The sequence below is a fragment of the Salvia splendens genome, chromosome 12 (assembly GCF_004379255.2).
Source record: "Salvia splendens isolate huo1 chromosome 12, SspV2, whole genome shotgun sequence".
NCBI lineage: Eukaryota > Viridiplantae > Streptophyta > Magnoliopsida > Lamiales > Lamiaceae > Salvia > Salvia splendens.
In genome coordinates this window covers 23,607,995-23,629,412 of record NC_056043.1, presented here as the reverse complement: position 1 = coordinate 23,629,412, position 21,418 = coordinate 23,607,995, and the positions used below count along the sequence as shown (strand labels likewise).

Below are 21,418 nucleotides of genomic sequence, written 5' to 3'. Positions count from 1 at the left end.
CAGGTTTTGGAACTCGCAAAATGGCCGCTCCTTAATTCAGTCTGCCTCTCTTTCTCAAGTCTGTCTAACTCCTCCCCCCGCTTCTGCAAACATACATAAACACAACTAAGCCTCAAAAGAGCTCTTCATATGCTTAAGCATGTATTTGGTTGACGATATAGCTCAACCCATAGAGGCAATTAAAATACCTGCACATGAGTGTGATATGTGTGTAAGGTGTAATTTTTATAAAAGTGTGTATTTGGAGTCTGAATAAGCCATCATAGTGGCAATTAAAATATCTGCACAATCTAACAGAACAGGTATTTTAGAAAATCAAGAACGAACAAAATTTAGGAAACTTATGCATCAACAAAACTATGAGATCCAAGCACCGTTATAGAAGTGTCTCAATCAAAACTCCAGTAGAACAACTCTGTGCTACACTAAATTTTACATTGGCAATACTCAATGCATTCAGTTATAGAAAAATAGTTTCAAGGCATCTTAATGAACATCAATACATGACCACCATAAATATACCTTCATCAAGTCATATATAAGTAGTAGCCAGAGGCGCTCTTCTTAGGTGAGGACATAACTTGAGAGCAATAAAATTCATTGTATTTGTCCAGATAGTCCAAAGTAAGTAGTGACAATAAATGCGGAGTAAATTTTCTTTATGCCTTAGTTGCTCAAACTTGGGGACTATTCCTAGAAACCGAATGCCTAAAGGAATAGATGTCTTTAATATACATTTGTAGTTTGAGAGACGAGAATAATAAACAATTCACAATCAGAAAAATAACAAATAAAATTAGTCGACTTTGAGAGTTTTTATACTCAGAACCTTGCAGACGGCAATGAAAACTGATTACCTCACAGATTTCGTAAGGAAAATTGAGTTGTACTTATACGAAGAAATAAAAATCAACAAGATGGAATTGGAAGTGTTATTATCTGTTATTGGTTTGAGTAAGTTGGTGTATGAGGATATGTAGGATGATAATTAATGTTTTAGTCTTTTATTTTGTTAATTTAATGAATATCCATATGTCATTATTTTATTAGTGTAGTATGAAATGGTGTATTATGTGAATGAGCATATCCATATGTCATTATTTTATTAGTGTAGTATGAAATGGTGTATTATGTGAATGAGCATATCCGCTCCGATAGAATAGATGATGCCCAAATACATGTTTTAAACAACTCCATAAAGGACAATTTCAACCCAGTTACGTGAAAACAATTTAGGTTGGTTAAATTGCAGTTTAGACAAAAGTCGTTTTCCAGAAATATGTTGTTGTGTAAAGGAAAATCAGACACCTAAAACGTGATACCTAAGTATACAGCCACAAAACGCTGGCCTGTGGACCCATTTATTCCCCATAGGCCATAGATAGGGATGTCAATATAACCCGAACCCGCGGGCTGACCCAAATAACCCGATAAAAATACAGGGTTAGGGTTGTAATTTCGCAGCCCGAATTTAAAATCGGGTCATTCGGGCTGATCCGTTCGGGTTACGGGTCGGCCCGTCGGGTTGAAGGCTTCTGCACAGCGAGCAGTTTTTGTAACGGTCATAACTTTCTCTACAAAGCTCCGATTGAGGCGTGCAATATATCCACGCGAAGCTCTTTCGAAGACGAAGAGAATGATATGTATTAGAGGTTTATCAGACTTCAAAATCACGAGAAACATTGACTCAAACAAGGCTGCTGCACATCCACATATTTTGTGTACATTTTCTAATCCATTTTCTATCATTTCTCAACATACATGTAAACATACCAAAATATAGAAATATAATCAAAATAATCCAAGACAACCCTCTAAAACCATGCAAAATCCAAATACGTCAACCGACTATATAAGATCACGAAAAAAATCACTATGTGGTTCATGGATTCATAAATACTCGTATATAAAAGCTTTCTTTTAGTATATTTCCAATATAATAGTGCAAAGTGTTTTGACGTTGCTTCGTCATTGAATTATGCGTACTTTGATGATTCTTAAAACAAAGATAAATTATTATTTGACTTATTTACAGCTGGAATAAATTAAATTTGACCAATCACAATTCAAGAAAACTTAGAGTTACTCCAATTAGCTAGCATCTTGATAATTCACTCTTTAACAATTCAAAATATTTTTGTTACATCTACGATGCACCTCTCACGTTATGAAAATTTTATTTAATATTTTACGAATTGATTTATGTTTGAATTTTGAAACAAAGTGTTGATTTATGTTTTAAATACATAAACATAAACATACTATTGATAGATATTTTGTAAATAATTATGTAATGAATAAGTTATTTAAATTTAAATAACTTGATCTTTTTTAAAAATATTAAAGAAAATTAAAAATATGTATTTCATTGTTGAATGATTAATTAAAAATATGTATATAATTAAAGAAAATTTAATATACGTATTATTTTTTAAAATTATTAAAAGAATTAAAAATACGCATTGGCCCGAATAACCCGGTGGGTTAGCCCGAAACCCGAAGGGTTAGGGTTAGGGTCGAACTTTTATAACCCGAAAAAATCATAACCCGAATAGCCCGTACCCGAGTGGCCCGATAACCCGAACAGGTTGGCCCGATTGACATCCCTAGCCATAGATACGCATCCAATCTCTCTTTCCCTTCACTATAATCTCTTTTCTCTCTCTATCTCGCCCACCGCCAACGCTAGGCCGCAGCCTTCTCCCTGTCTCTCTACCTTTCCTATTCCTATAGCTTGCTTCTTATAGTGCTTCCACTGTTTCTCTTCGCTTTCACTTTCTTTCCCCTTTTTCTCAGGTAACTCCAACTTCTCTGCCGCTCCCATTCTACATATTTTACACCCTTGAGTTTTTCCCTTATTTTATTTTCTTGCCTTTTAAAGTCGAATGAAGCTCATTTTGTTTGGGCGTTTAGTATCTATTGTGAATCGGCTCCTTTAATTTTACTTTAGCAGCTCAACTTGTTCAAGTTTCCATCTTGGAATTATTTTCTTATTACTTTGTACCCACCCGATCTTTGTTTTCTGTGATTGTATATGTACATTTTTTTGTTTGCAATTTGGACTTTTTTAATTGAAAAAAGTGATGCCTTAAATTTGTGTTCTTCTTTCTATGATGTTGGTCTAGAAAGATAAGTAAACGATGTCGTTCAATCGGGGTGATCAACAGTACTACACGGTGGATGACGATGACCTGGTGGATAGTATGGATGGAATTGATGAGGAATCCCATGCTGCTGATGATGCTAATCTTGATGAGTATGAGATGGTTAGTCACATTCTTGGACAAATGTTACTTGTCCTGCTTCTCCTTTCAAAATTAATATGGATGATCAAGTGTATATGTATGATTTGGCTTGATTTGGATTAAGCAGATGATGAAAGTGACAGATACATCTTCCTCACAAGCAAGGGAAGGAAAAGACATACAGGGTATTCCATGGGATATATTAAATATTACCAGAGAAAGCTACCGATTGACTCGTCTTGAGCAGTACAGAAATTATGAAAATATACCTTCATCCACTGAAGCTGCTGATAGGGTGAGGAATTTTAACTCTTCTTTTCTTTTCTGTACATGATCAAGTTTGTGGGTTAGGGTAGGTTCCATGTTGGTAACCTCTCTTTTTCTATTCTTGTAGGAGGGCAATCCAACAGATAAAGGAGGTAGATACTATGAATTCTTTCATAATACAAGACTTGTCAAGCCTACGGTCCTGCATTTTCAGGTTGGTTCATCTTTTACGTGTTCCAATTGTCAATGGATTGACTAGCCATTAGCCCATTTCTCTTTTTCCCTGTCTCTGATTATTGAATTTGGCTGTAACAAATGAAATCTGCCAGAATTTTATTATCTTCTATGAACCCTTGCTTGTTTGTACTGGCTTTGTGGGACTAGCATGCATCTACTCAGTTTCACCGAGACTTACTCGAAAATATGTTTAAAATTTGACCTTTAATGTCTTGAAATTTCAACTCCCTAAGATACTATTTTAATGCCGTTTCGTCATTGTTATTTCCATTTTCTTTTTTGCTAGTCAGACTAAGCCATAAAAGCTTAACTAAATACTGTTGTTACACCATCAGTTCATATCTCATTCCAATGTAATTGTTTTGTGACTTTCTACAACACATTATTTGAAAATTCTGTTTTGGAGTTTATCAGGACTTGTGACGTGAGATTTATATGATTCATTTTTGCTATGAGCTCCTAATGTTCATTGTTATCTAACACTGACCTCAGAAATGTGAGGGTCCAAGACCCAGATAAAGGTAATGGATAATATATCTCTTTAGTTCCTCCATCATTGTCGTACGAAGGACGAGAATTGAAATGATGACGTTAAACTTTCTATACCCATGTACTAATGAAAATTAACCTTAACTTCTGCGTGCATCAGTGATTTTCAATGATTTGGATATTCGGAGTTCTACTGCTGATAACTGGATGAATATGACATTACATCATATCCAGTCACATATGCACTATGTTTGTTTTTCATCTCTGCAAACCACATTTTTTTGGTGGTGCTTGGTTGTACTTGTCGATGTATTTGGGTTTCTAGTGTACTTGAATCAACTTCATCTGGTGTGGACTGTTAAAGTTACCCCCTCAGAAATAATAATCCCCGTCACAGAGCATAGCATATATCTAAACTGGCGGCTTTCCCTACTGTCCCATTTCTGGCATGACTGCTACCTGTCCAGAACCATGACCTGTTTCTATCAGCAAGACTTCCATAACTTGATTTGTAAAAGACAATCCATGAAAGATTCAATTCAAGGATCTCAACCTATGATCTCTTTTGTACTGTCAACTGGTCACATGGACTGCCTATATATCACTCACTGTACATGAATCTTTAGCTAGGACAATGTTGCTTTGGATCTTTAGCAACAACAATCTTGCTTGAGGTTTCTTGTGCTTTTTACAGGTCATAGAATTTTACACTTTACAGTGTGCTTATTGCTGAATATGCTGTGCAGTTGAGGAACTTAGTCTGGGCTACATCAAAACATGATGTTTATATGGTTTCAAACTATTCGGTTATGCACTGGTCGTCATTACTCCAGAATTTGACTGAAGTACTAAACTTCTCTGGGAATATTGTGCCGACAGAGGTATATAGATTTTGTAGAGACTTTCTTTATTATTTTGATTGTAAATATATTATCTTTTGCATGTTCTATTTGCATTTAGATATTCTCATGTAGTTTTGCATAGATCCATCTGACACCTGTTTGTTATTCTATTTCACCAATTTTACTCTCAATTTTCCATGTAGAAATATCCAGGGACCTTGCTGGAAGGATTTACACGAACACAGTTGAGCACACTGGCCGTGAAAGATCATTTTTTGGTGGCAGGTGGCTTTCATGGAGAACTTGTCTGCAAGGTGAGCAGATTCATTGTAACTTTGAATGCCCTTATCGATCATTAGTTTGAAACAAACCGCAAAATAAATTTGACCCCTGCCTTCACAAAATCATTACTTTATTCGCAAAACTTATGTTTCATACTCACCGTTCTCATCATCTCATGGTTGATCTGTATTTCTTTGAGCTCGTAGTCCTTGGATAAACTGGGCGTAAGCTTTTGCACAAGGACTACACATCAAGAGAATTCTATCATTAATGCCATTGATATATATGACAGCTCAAGGTAACACAATCATTGTTATTCACCTTTTTATTTGATTTTCTTCTCAATTTACTGATTTGAATTGTTGATTATCATGCAGCGGATTACATTTCATGACGTCCAATAACGATTGTGGTGTAAGAGAATACGACATGGAGAGGTTTCAGCTCCTTAACCACTTCCACTTCCCTTGGGCAGTCAATGTCAGTGTCTTTTCACGCTCTACGTTCATTTGTTTTTAATTTTGTGCTGTGTGCTAATACATTAGCTGCATATAATCCCTGGAAACCCCATTTATCAAGAAATGATTCAGTTTAGATCTCGTGAATTGTTGTTGATTGTTTGCAAGGGGGGAATTGTGCTATAGGTGTTATTGATAGATCAGAATGTTTGAGGAATTATTTATGTAATGTGTATAAGATAACTTATATTTGGAGCATCTTGCTGAGAGTTGTGCTCTAATGCAGCATACATCAATGAGCCCTGATGGAAAGCTTCTAGCTGTCGTTGGAGATGATTGCGATGGATTACTTGTAGATGGCCGAAATGGAAGGGTAAGTCTTATTGCAACTCGGTCTTACAATAAAATGTTTTCAGTTTATTTGGATGTAAGGAGAAGGATATTTTTGCTGCCAATTAGCGGAACACAATATGTCGCAGAAACAGAAATGAACATGATCTGAAATTTAAAATTTAACTCTAATGTCCATGCTCTCTCTCTCTCTCAGAAAGTAGCTTCTGTAGCCGGTCATCTAGACTACTCATTTGCCTCTGCTTGGCACCCGGATGGGAGGATATTCGCCACAGGGAATCAAGACAAGACGTGCAGAGTGTGGGATGTGAGAAAATTGGCATCTCCAGTTGCAACTCTCAATGGAAACATTGGTGCAATCAGATCAATACGTTTCTCAGCAAACGGACAGTTTCTGGTGATGGCTGAACCGGCAGATTTTGTGCATATATACGGCACTAGAGAAAACTTTGAGCAAAGGCAAGAGTTGGATTTCTTTGGGGAGATAACCGGTGTGTCTCTGAGTCCAGACGACGAGTCCATCTTTGTAGGAATCTGGGACAGGACGTACGCGAGCTTGCTGCAGTTCAACAGAAGGCACACCTATGAATATCTTGATTCCCTTACGTAAGTTGCGCTCCCTACATGCTACCGACGAACACATGACAGGTTAGAAACATCGTTATTGCCTGCTCTAGGCTAGTATGATACGGTAACGTGTACAGTTTTTAACATGCTTTTGAAAAAAAGAAAGCTTTCTCTATCTTGAAATGTAAAGAAATTTCTGTCTGGGCAGTTAGCTGAAACTAATTGGCTTTGTACAGAGACGATTTTGGTGAAATATTTGGACTGGTTGTTTTGATTGATGTAGTGTTAACTGTTAAGAACTAACCATTTTAGGGTGAAGGAACAAAATTGTTGGGAAACCTGAATTAATATGCATTGTCCTATTTTGAAGCTGGAAGTGGTAAAGTTCTGTTATGCAGGGGAATTGAAGAGATTTACACATCCTTACTGGTTAATCATTGGTTGGTACTTGAAACTTAAATTGCTGAACAAAATTGCCAAAAATAAAGCAAAGTAGCTAAGAGGTCACTTACAAGTATCTTGTCAGAATGTTAATTGAAAATGGAGTAAAATATTTTTGGAAAGATGAAAACTATTTAATCTGTCATGAGTTGAAGTGAGTGAAGATTGGGGTGGAGAAGATTTGGCAGTTATCAAAATTATTTTGTTTGAGAATGGCATGTGCATGTGATTGAGCTGAGAGTGACAAAGACCAAACAGATTGGCAAAGGCATAAAACGACAGAAAAACCAAAAGGTTCAATTATTTTTTTTCCCTCTTCTTCGAGTATCAAAATCCATTTGTTATATTTTGAATTATGAAGAAGAATGAAGACTAGGCGAATGATGAATGACCAATTAGGGATGCACCACAATGTAGAAATTAGAATAATAGTGTACCATATTCCATGTTCAAATAGCTTTGTGAATTTATTACACATCCATCCAAAATTGAATTGAAGTAAATACCATTTCAAATCTACCATTTGTTTTCATTTACTACAAATAGAACATCATACTAAAATGAAGTATGGCTTTATTATGTTCCACCCTTGAATAACAAATAATGCAAATGGAATTGTAGCTCTGGGTCGCAAATTATTTGTATGGTGTGCGCTATAATTGTAAAGTTGAAAGTATAAGGAAAAAATTATCTCTGATTATATTATTCATTTTACTTATCCATACATGATACAACTCCATCAAAAAAAATAGACTAGTTTTATCATTTTGGACCATCCACAAAGTTAGACTAATTTCTAAATATAGAAAGTATTAAACAATTAAATATGGAGTATTAATAATATAGACCTCACAATCTACTAAAACTACTTCCACCATTTTTTTCTCGTTTCTCTTGCTTTACCAATGATGTAATAAAATATATGTCATTTATAACTTAGTCTATTTTTTTAGACGGACGTGGTGTAAAAGTAACTCCCTTATCCAAGTGTTATGTAAAGCCCAACTCATTACGATAAACAACCCAATACCAAGTATCCTGAGCTATATAATTATTAGATACATTAATCAGATGTGTAAGTATTCTTTAGAAACGTGTCAACACTCAATACTTGATTAAGTAACCACCCCAAAAAGCTACTATAGATTTCAGTAAACTTAGTGTGATTCGAAATATTCCACTAGTCTAATATAGTTGCTATTACACATGTGAGACAAATCATTATCGGAGCAATTAATGCCATGCAAAAGCCTACTTAAATTTGGGAATAACCTGGTAATAAGGTCGTGAATGCTATAATATATAGTGTATGGAAAAAGATATAAAATGAATTTGATTATGAATATATAGGTGGGCCATATGGGTTCATCCCGTGACTGCCCATCTGCATCATGTGAATCATCTTTTGTCATCACTTGAAAAGGTGCTCAACACAATATTGGAGGAGTAGTAGTATTATTTAATTTCTACATATATAAAAGGTTTTCTACTTTTTCAGTTATATGTATACACTAGTACTCTTGTTTTAGTACAAATATGATTTTCTATGTGTGCATCATAATTCATAACTCGTGGTGAATGTGAAGACAAAATATGTAAATTCTTTTCAATTGATTGCTTGCTTGCTTGCTTGGATGAGTATTACCTGACTTATTTCAATCAACTAATGAGTTGAAGAGCAGTACAACAAACAGCTTGGTAATTGTGCGACAAGAGTGACAGGAAAATAACATAAAAATATAAATTTTGAACTTATGTGGGATTGGAAGTTAAAATTCAAATTCCGATTCATTATGTGAAGAAACAACAAACAGAAGCAGTTAGAGTAGTAGTTGCTACTGAAAATTGTTCACTGATTAAATATCACAGAAAATTAAAAGGAAAGTGCAATCCATTTCAAAATTCATCAGTCCCCTACCCCTTAAAATGTGAAAACTGAGAAGCAAATGACATAATAAACGACACAGAAAGAGTCGAAATGCTCGTATACCTTAACTATGCAAAATTTGCATAAATTAACTAAATATTGTATAATATATATTTGAAATATGAAACATCGACATTTTCAATTTGCCTTGGGGTATTTCATATTCTAGTTTATTTATTTATTTATTTATTTATTTATTTATTTATTTATTTGGTACAATAGTATTACCCAATGCGCACGTAAAAAATGACATAATATCTTCAAATAGATAAATCAAGCTATTCATTTTGCAACAAGTCCCTTTTGAGCTGAGATATTAGTTTAATTCACATGTACTCAATACTTTAATTTAAAGTAAAAAATTTATTACATATACAACATATTATTGTACATTAAAGATTATTGTACTCAATACTTTAATCTCATGAATTTGTTAAAAAATTTATTAACACATACTGTACAACATATTATATCCATATCGATTTTTTTTTTGAATTGAAAAAAGCTTAAAATCAGAAAATAGCAAGCAAGATCAATCGTACAAACCGAAGTTCAAAAGACCAGCAAAAACTGAAAAATAATTGGCAAAAATAATATACTGAAGAATGGCGAGCTAAAGGTCGCACAAAACCTATCAATAAGAAGACCTAACAAACCACTCAAACAACACCAAAAACACTCAAGCAACAAAACACCTCAAGAAAGCAACCAAGAGCAGAAGTAGAGAAGAAGAAAAGCATAACTCTAGACTTCACCAAGCAATATACCTGTCACTTTTTTAGTCTCCATTCCAATATTTGAACTTCAAAAGTGCTCTTCAAAATCATAAACTTTAATAATGGTACCAAATTTTCACGGTGAGTCATTCTTTAAACCTGACATATTAGGTTATAGGACACATATTATTCAACGCCGAATTCAAGAATTAGGGTGTCGAAACTCTGTCGTCTTATTTATAATTCAGACTAAGTCACATAGATTTCATGGCAAGTCACGAAGGATCAAAGTATGTAAAAAAATCTATTCGGTTCGAAAAGAGGAAATTACATATTTTCAAAAGTTTATAAATTTTTAAGACTACTCTCAAGCTTCTTAAAAAATATTCCCTCAATTTCATAATAGGTGTCATACTTTCCTTTTTAGTTTGTCCCACAAAATATGCCACATTACCTTTTTTGGAAAAAATTCTCTCTCACATTAATATAAATATATTATTTTTTCTCATCACTCAACACATAGAACAACATCTCCTAAAATTCTGTGCTATTATCTATTATGGGATGAAGGGAGTAATATAATGTACTTCAAATTTATACCATTATCCCTATAATAATATACTTGAGTAATTTTATCATAAACCAAAATAAAGTCAATGGAAATAGAATGAAATAACTAATACCAGAGGTGAAATGAATTATTATTCCATAAAGATATGAATAGTGATTCGATTCCTAAGAAACAATAGTACCAAATAAATTAATGGAATAACGGTAAGAAACTAAGAATCATCATTCTATTTCCATGTACTTCATCGTACCATGGCGCCAAAGAATTAATGTATTTATGATGAGAATTATCATGGATTACTTATGAGACACTTAATGAGATCAAAATTTATAAATTGATCACATGCCTAAATTAATAGGACATTCTTAAAAAAAAGCTCAGATTTTGATATTATGATGACTTTTTAGCTTGAATTTATAATAATTATAAATATAATTGACATTATTGTGCATTTTATAGTTCAATTAGAAAAACTTACAATTTGACATTTAAAATAAAGTAATAGGATTATAGAAGTACCAATATTATCACCAACTGATATTGTTAATCATTCTAAAAGCAGGAGCGAGGAAGCGGATATATTTTATTTGCACTAATTGATTGAGAGCTATAAAATGTACAATGAATACTAAGTAGTAGTACTATAAGTTATATTTGCCGTTACTACGAATTTGGACTAGATAGTCACCAAAAAATTCTTAAATTAATTATAATTTTTATTTGAAAAAAAAAATCAAGAAAATTTACAATCCATCAAATGACAGGAACGTAGATGAATTTACAGGGTAAGTGGGTTACGATATACAGTAGAATTAGAACAAATTTATTATTACTTCAAGTTTAACCTTTAATAAATGATTTATGATAGTACAAATTATACTTACATACAGCATGTTCATAAATAAAATAAGAGAAAGAAGTTAAAAACATGACTTCATTCATTAAACACTTGCTCAAACGGGAGAGCTGCAATTCAAACCCTTCATCTCTCTCATCTCATCCAATAACAAATGGATACCTAAACTCTTAATTCACCTCTCACACTCACTCACCCAAAAATGAAGTATCACCGCTACGCCTTACTTTTACTCCTCCTCTCATATCTCTTCCCGCCGCCCTGCCTTTGCGCCGACGTCCTCCTGCTCAACGACGACGTCCTCGGCCTCATCGTCTTCAAAACCTCCTTCCTCGACCCGCACCAGTCCCTCTCCTCTTGGAACCAGGATGACGCCTCTCCCTGTGCATGGAAATTCGTCCAATGCAACTCCGCCAACGCCCGCGTCTCCGAGCTCCACCTCGACTCCCTCTCCCTCTCCGGTAAGATCACCCGAGGCCTCCAGAAGCTCACTTCCCTCAAGATCCTCTCCCTCTCCAACAACAACCTCTCCGGTCCCATCTCCCCTGACATCGCTCTCATACCCAGCCTCGACCATCTCAACCTCAGCCGCAACTCTCTCTCCGGTAGCGTCCCGCCCTCTCTCGCCGCCGTCCAGTTCCTCGACCTCTCCCACAACGCCCTCTCCGGCCCCCTCGCCGACAACATGTTCGACAACTCTCTCTCTCTCCGCTTCCTCTCTCTCGCTGGAAACCGCCTCGAAGGGCCGCTGCCCGCCTCCCTCTCCAAATGTGTAACCCTTAATCACCTCAACCTCTCCAGCAATAGGTTCTCCGGCGGATTTCCACTAGGGATTTGGTCGCTGGCGAGGCTCCGGACTCTAGATCTTTCTAGAAACGTCCTCTCCGGGGAAATTCCGGCGGGAATGGCCTCCGTACACAACTTGAAGGAGCTGGATTTGCATGGAAATCAGTTTTCTGGATCCCTGCCTTCTGAAATCGGTCTCTGTCCACATTTATCCAAAATCGATTTCAGCTACAATTTCCTAACCGGAGCAGTTCCTGAGTCTCTGCAGAAGCTGAACGAACTCACCTATCTGAGCGTATCCAACAATTTCATCACCGGCGATTTCCCTCAGTGGATCGGAGGAATGAGCAGCCTCGAACACGTGGATTTCTCCGGCAATGCCCTCACCGGCTCCATTCCTTCATCAATTGGAGAGCTGAAATCAATGAAATTTCTTAATCTAGGCTATAACAAGCTGATCGGAGGCATTCTGAGCTCTCTGGGCGAGTGCTGGAGCTTATCCGTGCTTCGATTGGGCGGAAACAGTTTCAACGGCACCATACCTAGCGGTTTGTTTGACATGAAATTGGAGGAATTGGATGTTTCTAGAAACGAAGTGACAGGTTTCGTTCCTCCTCCGTCAAGCAAGCTTTATGAGAGCCTTGAGATACTGGATCTGTCAGGGAACAATCTCGTGGGAGATATTCCGCCGGAAATGGGGCTGCTGAGCAAGCTCAGGTACCTCAATTTGTCTTGGAACCATCTGGAATCGAGAATGCCGCCGGAGCTAGGCTACTTCCAGAATCTCACCGTATTAGATCTCCGGAGCAACGCTCTCACCGGATCCATCCCCGGCGATATATGCGATTCCGGCAGCCTCACCATCCTTCAGCTCGATGGCAATTCATTTGTAGGCCCCATTCCTGATCAAATCGGCAACTGCTCTTCGCTATACTTGCTATGAGTTTTCGGACTTGAAATCATGATCAGTGCCTCTCTCTGTCTCCTCTCTCCTGATTGTGATTATGATTTGTGATTTGCAGGAGCTTATCTCACAACAGTTTGACAGGGCGAATACCAGAATCAGTGTCATTGTTGAGCAAGCTGAAGATTCTAAAACTGGAGGAAAATGAATTAAGCGGAGAGATACCGCCGCAGCTGGGGAGGCTGGAGAATCTCCTCATCGCAAACATCTCCCACAACAGACTAGTGGGGAGGCTACCGGCAGGAGGCATCTTCCAAACGCTAGACGCAACCTCAATCGAGGGAAACCTGGGTATATGCTCGCCCTTGGTCAAGTCTCCCTGCGTCATGAATGTCCCCAAGCCTCTAGTCCTCGATCCCTACGCGTACGCGAGCCAGCCCGGTCGTGAAGCCCGCTCGCCCCCACGCCGCACCTTCCTCAGCGTGTCCGCCATTGTGGCGATATCCGCTGCTGGCTTCATCTCTGTCGGAGTGCTGGTGATAACCCTGCTCAACGCTTCGGCTAGAAGGCGTATCGCCTTCGTCGACAACGCGCTCGAGAGCATGTGCTCCAGCTCCACCAGGTCAGCCAACATGGCTGCAGGGAAACTGCTCCTGTTTGACTCCAAATCTGCTGCGGAAAGGCTTAGCAATGTAGATTTGGATTCTGTTTTGAACAAAGCAGCCAAGATTGGAGAGGGGGTGTTCGGAAGCGTGTACAAGGCTACAACGGAAGGGACGACGCTGGCTATCAAGAGACTGTTGACGAATAACACGGTGCAGTACCAGGAGGAATTCGACCGGGAGGTTCGGATTCTTGGGAAGGCAAGGCACCCGAATCTGAACCCGCTGCGAGGCTACTACTGGACTCCAGAGCTCCAGCTTCTCGTGTCGGACTATGCTGCTCAAGGAAGCTTACAAGAGAGGCTGCACGATGCCTCTCCGGCCATGACATGGGCGGAGAGGTTCAAGATAGTGGTGGGGACAGCGAAGGGGCTGGCCCACCTGCACCACTCGTTCCGGCCGCCTATCATACACTACAATCTGAAGCCGAGCAATGTGCTGCTGGACGAGAATCTGAACGTAAAGATATCGGATTTCGGGCTGGCGAGGCTGCTGACGAAGCTGGAGAGGCACGTGGTGAGCAACAGGTTCCAGAGCGCGATGGGGTACGTGGCACCGGAGCTGGCGTGCCAGAGCCTGAGGGTGAACGAGAAGTGCGACGTGTACGGGTTCGGGGTGATGGTGATGGAGGTGGTGACGGGGAGGAGGGCGGTGGAGTATGGAGAGGACAATGTGGTGATACTGAGTGATCATGTGAGGGTGGCGGTGGAGCAAGGGAATGTGGTGGAGTGTGTGGATCCGAGAATGGGGGAGTATCCGGAGGAGGAGGTGCTGCCGCTTCTAAAGCTCGCACTCGTCTGCACATCACAGATACCTTCCAGCAGGCCATCCATGGCTGAGGTGCTCCAGATTTTGCAGGTCATCAACACGCCACTGCCCAACAGAATTCATCCACAATTCTAATGTAGTCTCACTATCACCTCTCTTTTTTTTTCCTTTCATCAACTGCACTTTCTTTCATCTTCGTAATTACTCTGTTTTTCTCAATACCTATATTCCAATTTTATTTATATTTAGTTTTGTTTATTCATCTTGTGCTTTCGGGGACAATGGGGTTTCGTCCTATATTTGTCATAACTACAAACCATGATATCGTAAATGCATATACAATTCATGTAAATTGTCTTTTCTCAAACATAAAATCATCAAATACGTATGCGTATGATGGATATATTGTTAGTAATAAGATACCCAAATCAAGCAGAGGAAAGATGCCAATTTCATTACTATTGGAATGCCCATGCCAACCTTCCGATAGAGCAAGATGACCAGAAACACTTACTATGCTTTAAACTTGATGGAAGTCTATATCTATACGGCCACCTTCAATGTAACAACCACGAAGCCAGATGGCAATGATATGTCCTTCACTGGAAGGGATTTTTATTGTTTTTTTTATAAGGTATCAGATGAGATGATAATTGGACGTGGTACTAAACACCGGACCGATGAGTGAACCGGCAAAGCTACTGCTTTATTGTCTCTACTCTCTACTATGTAGATTGGATAGCTCAACACGACAGTGTTACATCGACTCATGGAACTATGGATAGGGAAATGTGATTGTAGCATCGACGATTAGGTCATCCCTCAAGTGGTTACTTGAAATGTTATTACCTAAACTTGTTAAAATTTAAACTACTATTATAGCCACAGACAGTAGTATTATAAGCCGAGTAATGCTTGTGTAGTCATGTTGACTCGCCTTTTGATTTATTCCACTTATGGGATGATGCGTTTGCAAAATTGCATTCCGAATTAAATATGTTGTGTGCTTAATTCATAAGATTCAATCCCACAACTCAATCCTGATAATCATGAGATAATTAGTCATAGCAAACTCCTACCTTATACAAGGTGAAATGCAAGTCTTTGGAACACTTAATTTAATCAAATTTAATTAGACTGTGTTTTATCATGTAATTGAGAGTTCAAATTGAATTAGATTGTATTTTTCTTTGGTATCATGTAATAGAGTTTAAACTCAGAATGAGAGTCTTCAATTCCAATTCTTTGTTTAGTACTGCAAAATGTAATTAAATTTCAATTTCAAATTCCCTCAATTTTACGCTACAGATAACACACAAAATACACATTGCCAAAAAAATCATTCAGTATCTAATAGTATTTCAACTTACCAAATAAAAAATTGAAATATTGCCTACTAAACAAAGAATTAAAAATGAAATTAAATTATTATAACTTCAAGTTCAACTCTATGAAATTATATTATATACTCCATCCATTCCGGAGTCATTTTGCATTTTGACATGTTCCATAGTAGTAAAGTCATTTTCTTTTTTAACAAAAATCAATGCATTTCTTCTCACTTATTTTACTTTCTCTTCATCTCTCTACTTTTATTCATTTCCTATTTTATTTTTCCTTTACTTAACTCACATAATATAAGTTTTCTTAAATCACGTGCCGAAAAGAAATGACTTCATTACTATGGAACGGAGTAATGGAACGGAGGGAGTAGTAGAGTAATAATAACACAATTCTACTTTCACAATACCAAACCTTGTACTCTATATTCTCGAGGGTATCCATCAACTAATAGAGCAGGCCAAAATAAAATCCGTGTGCTACAGTAGAGATGGACCAATAGAAAATACTCAAGAAGATAACGGAGATGATAAGGTCATAACGTAAAAACAGTATACATACACGATTTAGCAACCTCGATCCAAAATCTTAACATCAGAAAATAAAATAATCGATTAACAAGATCTTCTATACCTCAAGGATGGCATTGTCATCCACAAACAAGCAGTATCTCATAACCATTATGCCAGGAATTTTCCAAATATTGAACCTTCATGCTGCAGAACAATTCTCACCTCGTCTGCTAAGCTACAAACAACCATGAGCAACGATAGAATACCACGTCCCGCCACAGGGGCGCACCCTTGTTTACTTTTCATGTAGTGCCTTCATCAGATACAGTCTGCTAAAGCTTTGGCCAGCCACTCTGAAACCCACATCATTAAAACAAAGTTAAATGTGACATTGAAAAACATCAAAAGTTAACATGCACTCTAGCTCTGCAAATAGGTCCTTCTGAAACACACAAGAGATATTGTATGTCAAAGATCAAAAGGAAGAAATGAATGGGAAATAAAATATCACAGAATCATATTATCTTGAAGAGCCTAGCAATCCATAAAATATTGGATTACTAAACAATGATATTTTTACAGCATGCAACATACAAAAAACTCAAATCAACTTGCAGAAGTTTTATGCTATACCCATTGATTTGGTTGCAATAATTTGCAATTTGATTTGTTACAAGGAAACTATCCAATCTTGATGGCTCGGGGATAGGCTTGAAGAGAGGGTTTGTGGAATCCTCCTCAGGTAATGGCTCTTCCCCTGCATTCTTCCGCGCAGCATTTTCAGCCCTACAAGGAATGAAATTATGTATTTGTGACAGAAACCTCCGCCTTGTAAATCTTAGAAGGAAAGAGCATGCTCAAATAACTAACTTGGATGTATAGCATCACATTACCTTCTCTTCTGAAGCCAGGCCTGCTTCTGTGCTTCCTGACGAGACAGATTCCTGTAGTAGAATTGGAACTGGAGAAGAAAAGGTCATATCATGTCACTGGCCAAGCATGCAAACAAGAATAGATACTGACCTTTTGTTGTTCCATTGACAAGTCATCCATGCATTCTATTAGAAACTCCACATTTCTCTCTAAAATTGGACTGGTTGATAATTGCAATCTATCAAAATCACACTGACAAAATAGAATGGGAATTAATTATTACTCACTTAGGCAAAGTAAAAGGATTAACTATGTGGAACTAGATTACCTGGGTGACTGGAGTATCTGCCTCAAGCTCAGTCATAAATGCGCTGATTAGAGCAGAATTTGAAACCTTAATCTGAAAAATAGAAAGACCGGAGAATAGTTTTAAAGATTGCTAAGAGTGTCGTCTATCTGAAACTAAAAGCTATTTACATCTAGCAATAAAAAATGTAACATTTTTATTCCGTATAATAAGGTAATGTGTATGGACCACAGAAAATTTCACAAGGAAAGAAATATAAGTCTGCCAAACTTAACCTTTAACACCAATGTTTAAAAATTCATTTTTAGGAGTGTCTCAGTGCGGTTCAGCAGAATATCGTATACAAGGCAGCCTTACCCTGTTGGGAGATAGGGAGCACACCTCGCAACCCTGCGTGCAGTGTTAGTATGTCCAGATTTCATGGGCTTAATTTAGATGGCCTGTCCAAGGGTTTAATGAGCTGCTAGCTTAATCTAAAAAATAAACACCTAGCAGAAAGTCCCGCTCCTGCTCCGAATTGCCCCATCCCTTCTCCATCTCATTCTCCATCACTTTTCAGAAGACGACACACAGGCATTTTCTTCTTCTTTTGATTAATGACTAATAATTATCACTATTTGATTTGAATTTAAGATTTTAAAGACTCATGGGCGTATAAGTAGTTAATATCATGTTTTTGTGTGTTATCATACACTATTTGCTGCATGTATATGTGTTTTATTATGCTGGTAACAATTAAGTGTTTTTCTTGATTAACGCCTAGAAAAATGTACTTTAACACATTGTTCAACACAGCATAATGTCAGCCTCAATGGTGAACTGGTTACTAGATTTTAATTGGTCTGTCAACAAAATTATGGACAAGAGCTTGTACATATTATTCATATTTCAACACCAATAATTTTGAAGGGCCAAATAATTTTGAAGGAGTCTGGAATATCTAAATTAGGTATTCGTCACTTATACCAAGGACTAAGCTTTATCTCTGTTGGACCCTCGAAGTAGAAATAGATTATTAAACCAATTTTATGTTAATTAAAGTTTCATTAGATTCTTAATAAAACATGTTTCTTATCAAGAATTAGAACAACAAAATTATAAATGAACAAATATACAATCTTAGTCAAACTTGATACTTCAAGCAGAAATTAAGAATTAAAAAAACTTACAGGAATCTCTTCAAAAATATCCACAAAGGAAAGATTTTTCTCTCTCAACCTGTGAGGAAAGCAAACATAAGATACAGACTGTGCATTTGAGCTCATCAAAAGGATGAATTTTAGAATTTTTAAGGGTATGAAATCATGTAAGAACATACTTCTCCCCTTTGAAGTTATTTGTACGATAGAGCTCCATGAAGGTATCAGAAAGCTTCAGCGCCTTTAAAGCTAGGACACCTTGATTAGCTCTTGAAGGGTCATAAATGATGCAGACACATCGTCTTATATTTTCCTATCACCAATATAACAACACAAGTTAAACAAGCAAACTAAACACTATCAGCAAACATGCAAAAACGAATAGCAGCTACAGCCAATACCAATGGCAGGAGATGAAGAAAAGCACTACATGATTTAGCATAGGTAAGGGACTACCTGGTAATTCATAAAAGTCTCTATCAATTCCCCAGTCTGGAAAGAGCCAAACAAAGTTGATTGATACCTAGAAAGATGATCTCATTAGAATGTAAGGAAAAAAACATTCAGATAACATTGTATATTTACCAGGTTTCATTTATTGAAAAAGTCATATGACTATTTCCCACTGAATGCTTGAAGACGTCATTCAAGGATGAAACTTACAAAATACAAGAATAGCTGACGATCAATGCACATCAGCAACAACATTATAATCCATACTTCAGAGATCACATTTTAACTCTGTATACTATATTCTACGCCCGATGAAACTCCTTTTGCGTGACTGTCAGACTAAGTAGTAGAGTGAAAGAACTGGTACTTAGATAAACAAAATGTTATTCTGTTGACATTAAATTAGAACTTCGCACTGCTGACTCACTTGATACGGTCACTCAAAAGTCAAAGCTAGCCTGGAAATCATATTAGAAAATACACCAAGTAGCAAGCTAGATACAAAAACAATGTAAATATTATTGTGACAACTAACAACCCAAAATTACAGCTTATTCTTTCAGAAACATAAAAATGATGTGTGCTAGCTTCCATGGCATATAATCTGGAAATGCCCATGATTGTGTTGGACTTTAGCAAAGAGAATACTTACCAACCAACTGTGTTGTTGTCGACATTAACCTCCCTCAGGCATCTCATCATCTCAAGCTGATAATTAGCACCTTCGGCTTCAACCTCTTCATCTTCCTCACGAATCTGCAACATTATACGCAGGTCGTTTGAAAACATGATAGTTATTATAATATTCAGTCGTGCAATAAATATGATCAGCTGAAGCAACATGCTCACAGGGAACGGGAAGCAATTAGTGACTTCGAGAACACTACCAACGTCCAAACCAAGAAGCTGCCCAGTAACCAGAGCCGGTGATAACTCCTTGCAGTGCTTGATTATCTTCAAAATAACCTGAATTGTGTATTACAAGCATAATAACGTATAAGAAAATTGTATCACTACGCCACTTGAAAGATGGTATCACAAACGCCAGGCAATTCAAAAAGAGTAGCAGCCATTGAATTTGAATCAATCTCATATGTAATTGGGAGGTCTAAAGAATATGACAGTTGAATCTTTTGTCCAAAGGTTACCAACAGGATAAAAATCAATCTGCACTTGCTGCTATCCCCCATCCCCACCCGACAAAGATCTAAGGAAGTCCCAATATCTCGCCCAGTTACATAAAACTGTCTCTTTTGAATAAAAAAATTGCAAATAAACCTAAATACAAAGCAAATACTTAATGTGCAATATTCTACTACTCGAATGTAATTATTTTTTCGATGAAAAACATACCAGTCCTTCGATCTGGACGACTCTGAGCGGCGGTGTGGCCTCCTCTGTAACCGCCACTTGCAGAAAAGACCTTGTTGCAGCTGCATAGCAGTAAAGCCATCAAAATTCGTCAATAATTAAGAACACTTTTAAAATTAATGAACAGGCGAAAATGATAGACGAGCATACGCACTGTTCGCCATGATTCGAGTGATGTGAGAGACGAATCGGAGAGCCTGAGTTGTTCCGATAACAAAACACAATACAGAAAACCCCTAAATTCAAAATTTCCGAATATAGCTTCCGACAGATATTATGTGCAATGGGCTGATTAAGTAGCCCATGTTCCTTCTCCTTTTCCTCTTTTCTATTTTTTAGATAATCACGTAATTTAAGCTATAAATATTTCTTTTTTTTCATTGTTCTTCTAATTATATTCCATAGGATAAACTAGGGGAAGAAGCCCTAAAAAATTTTCCTATAATGTATTTCATATTGAAAGAAGCTAGTGCTCACATAAGTCATACAATGTAATAGCAAATCAGCTATAGGTAGAGTACAAAATAGCCTTTATGATGGTAAGTCTCGACACATTCGTCGGCTATATAATATCGTAAGAAAGTTGATCACAAGTAGTATTATCGCAGTGGACTATGTAAAATCAGCGGATAACTTAGAGGATTTGTTAGCAAACTGTTAAAACCGTGATAAAATGCATAAATTGCTAAAAGGAATGAGACTGAAAACCATATCTTAAAAAGATTATTATATTGATAACCAATCATACGATTAGAGATCTTATTGGCTTGGTTCCATGAGACTCTCCTCTACATTACTTTGTCTCTTATTTTATTTTCCCTTCACTTTAATTATTTATTATGATTTTTTTAAACACGTGCAAAAAACGAAATGGGTCATCTTAACTGGGACAGAGGGAGTACTTGATTTATTGTTGTGGGATTTTATGGACCATATCAGATTTATTTGTGTATTGGGACACTATGTGTTCAGCCCAATGATTAATTAAATCTGAGCCCAAAGCTCTGGACCGGTTGGCATGCGGGTCTCTTTACTGAGCCGCTAGATGGCTGC

The 21,418-nt window shown here is 37.2% G+C and overlaps 3 protein-coding genes across 4 annotated transcripts; 2 read left to right on the top strand and 1 right to left on the bottom strand.

Annotated features, from left to right (window-relative positions):
* Positions 1–2,655: 2,655 nt before the first annotated feature.
* Positions 2,656–7,020, top strand: LOC121758015 (uncharacterized WD repeat-containing protein C2A9.03-like). Of its 2 annotated transcripts, none has more exons than XM_042153454.1 (10): positions 2,656–2,796; positions 3,130–3,266; positions 3,373–3,540; positions 3,640–3,726; positions 4,985–5,119; positions 5,284–5,394; positions 5,569–5,660; positions 5,740–5,842; positions 6,107–6,193; positions 6,368–7,020. In XM_042153454.1, exons 2-10 carry the CDS (start codon positions 3,141–3,143, stop codon positions 6,779–6,781), a joined length of 1,323 nt encoding a protein of 440 aa, XP_042009388.1. In that variant the 5' UTR covers positions 2,656–2,796; positions 3,130–3,140; the 3' UTR covers positions 6,782–7,020. The 2 variants fall into 2 exon arrangements, with proteins under 2 accessions (XP_042009388.1, XP_042009387.1); XM_042153453.1 differs by having other exon boundaries at positions 3,126–3,266.
* Positions 7,021–11,320: 4,300 nt separating this feature from the next.
* On the top strand, positions 11,321–14,721 carry LOC121758017 (probably inactive leucine-rich repeat receptor-like protein kinase At3g28040). Its single transcript, XM_042153456.1, has 2 exons — positions 11,321–12,974; positions 13,058–14,721. Exons 1-2 carry the CDS (start codon positions 11,452–11,454, stop codon positions 14,502–14,504), a joined length of 2,970 nt encoding a protein of 989 aa, XP_042009390.1. The 5' UTR covers positions 11,321–11,451; the 3' UTR covers positions 14,505–14,721.
* Positions 14,722–16,216: 1,495 nt separating this feature from the next.
* Positions 16,217–20,675, bottom strand: LOC121757082 (eukaryotic translation initiation factor 3 subunit H-like). The gene is made up of 12 exons (XM_042152568.1): positions 20,520–20,675; positions 20,348–20,427; positions 19,844–19,960; positions 19,647–19,750; positions 18,998–19,064; positions 18,721–18,854; positions 18,572–18,620; positions 17,424–17,495; positions 17,246–17,347; positions 17,116–17,183; positions 16,856–17,008; positions 16,217–16,575 (listed from the first exon to the last, which is right to left on the bottom strand). Exons 1-12 carry the CDS (start codon positions 20,527–20,529, stop codon positions 16,518–16,520), a joined length of 1,014 nt encoding a protein of 337 aa, XP_042008502.1. The 5' UTR covers positions 20,530–20,675; the 3' UTR covers positions 16,217–16,517.
* Between the last annotated feature and the right edge of the window lie 743 nt (positions 20,676–21,418).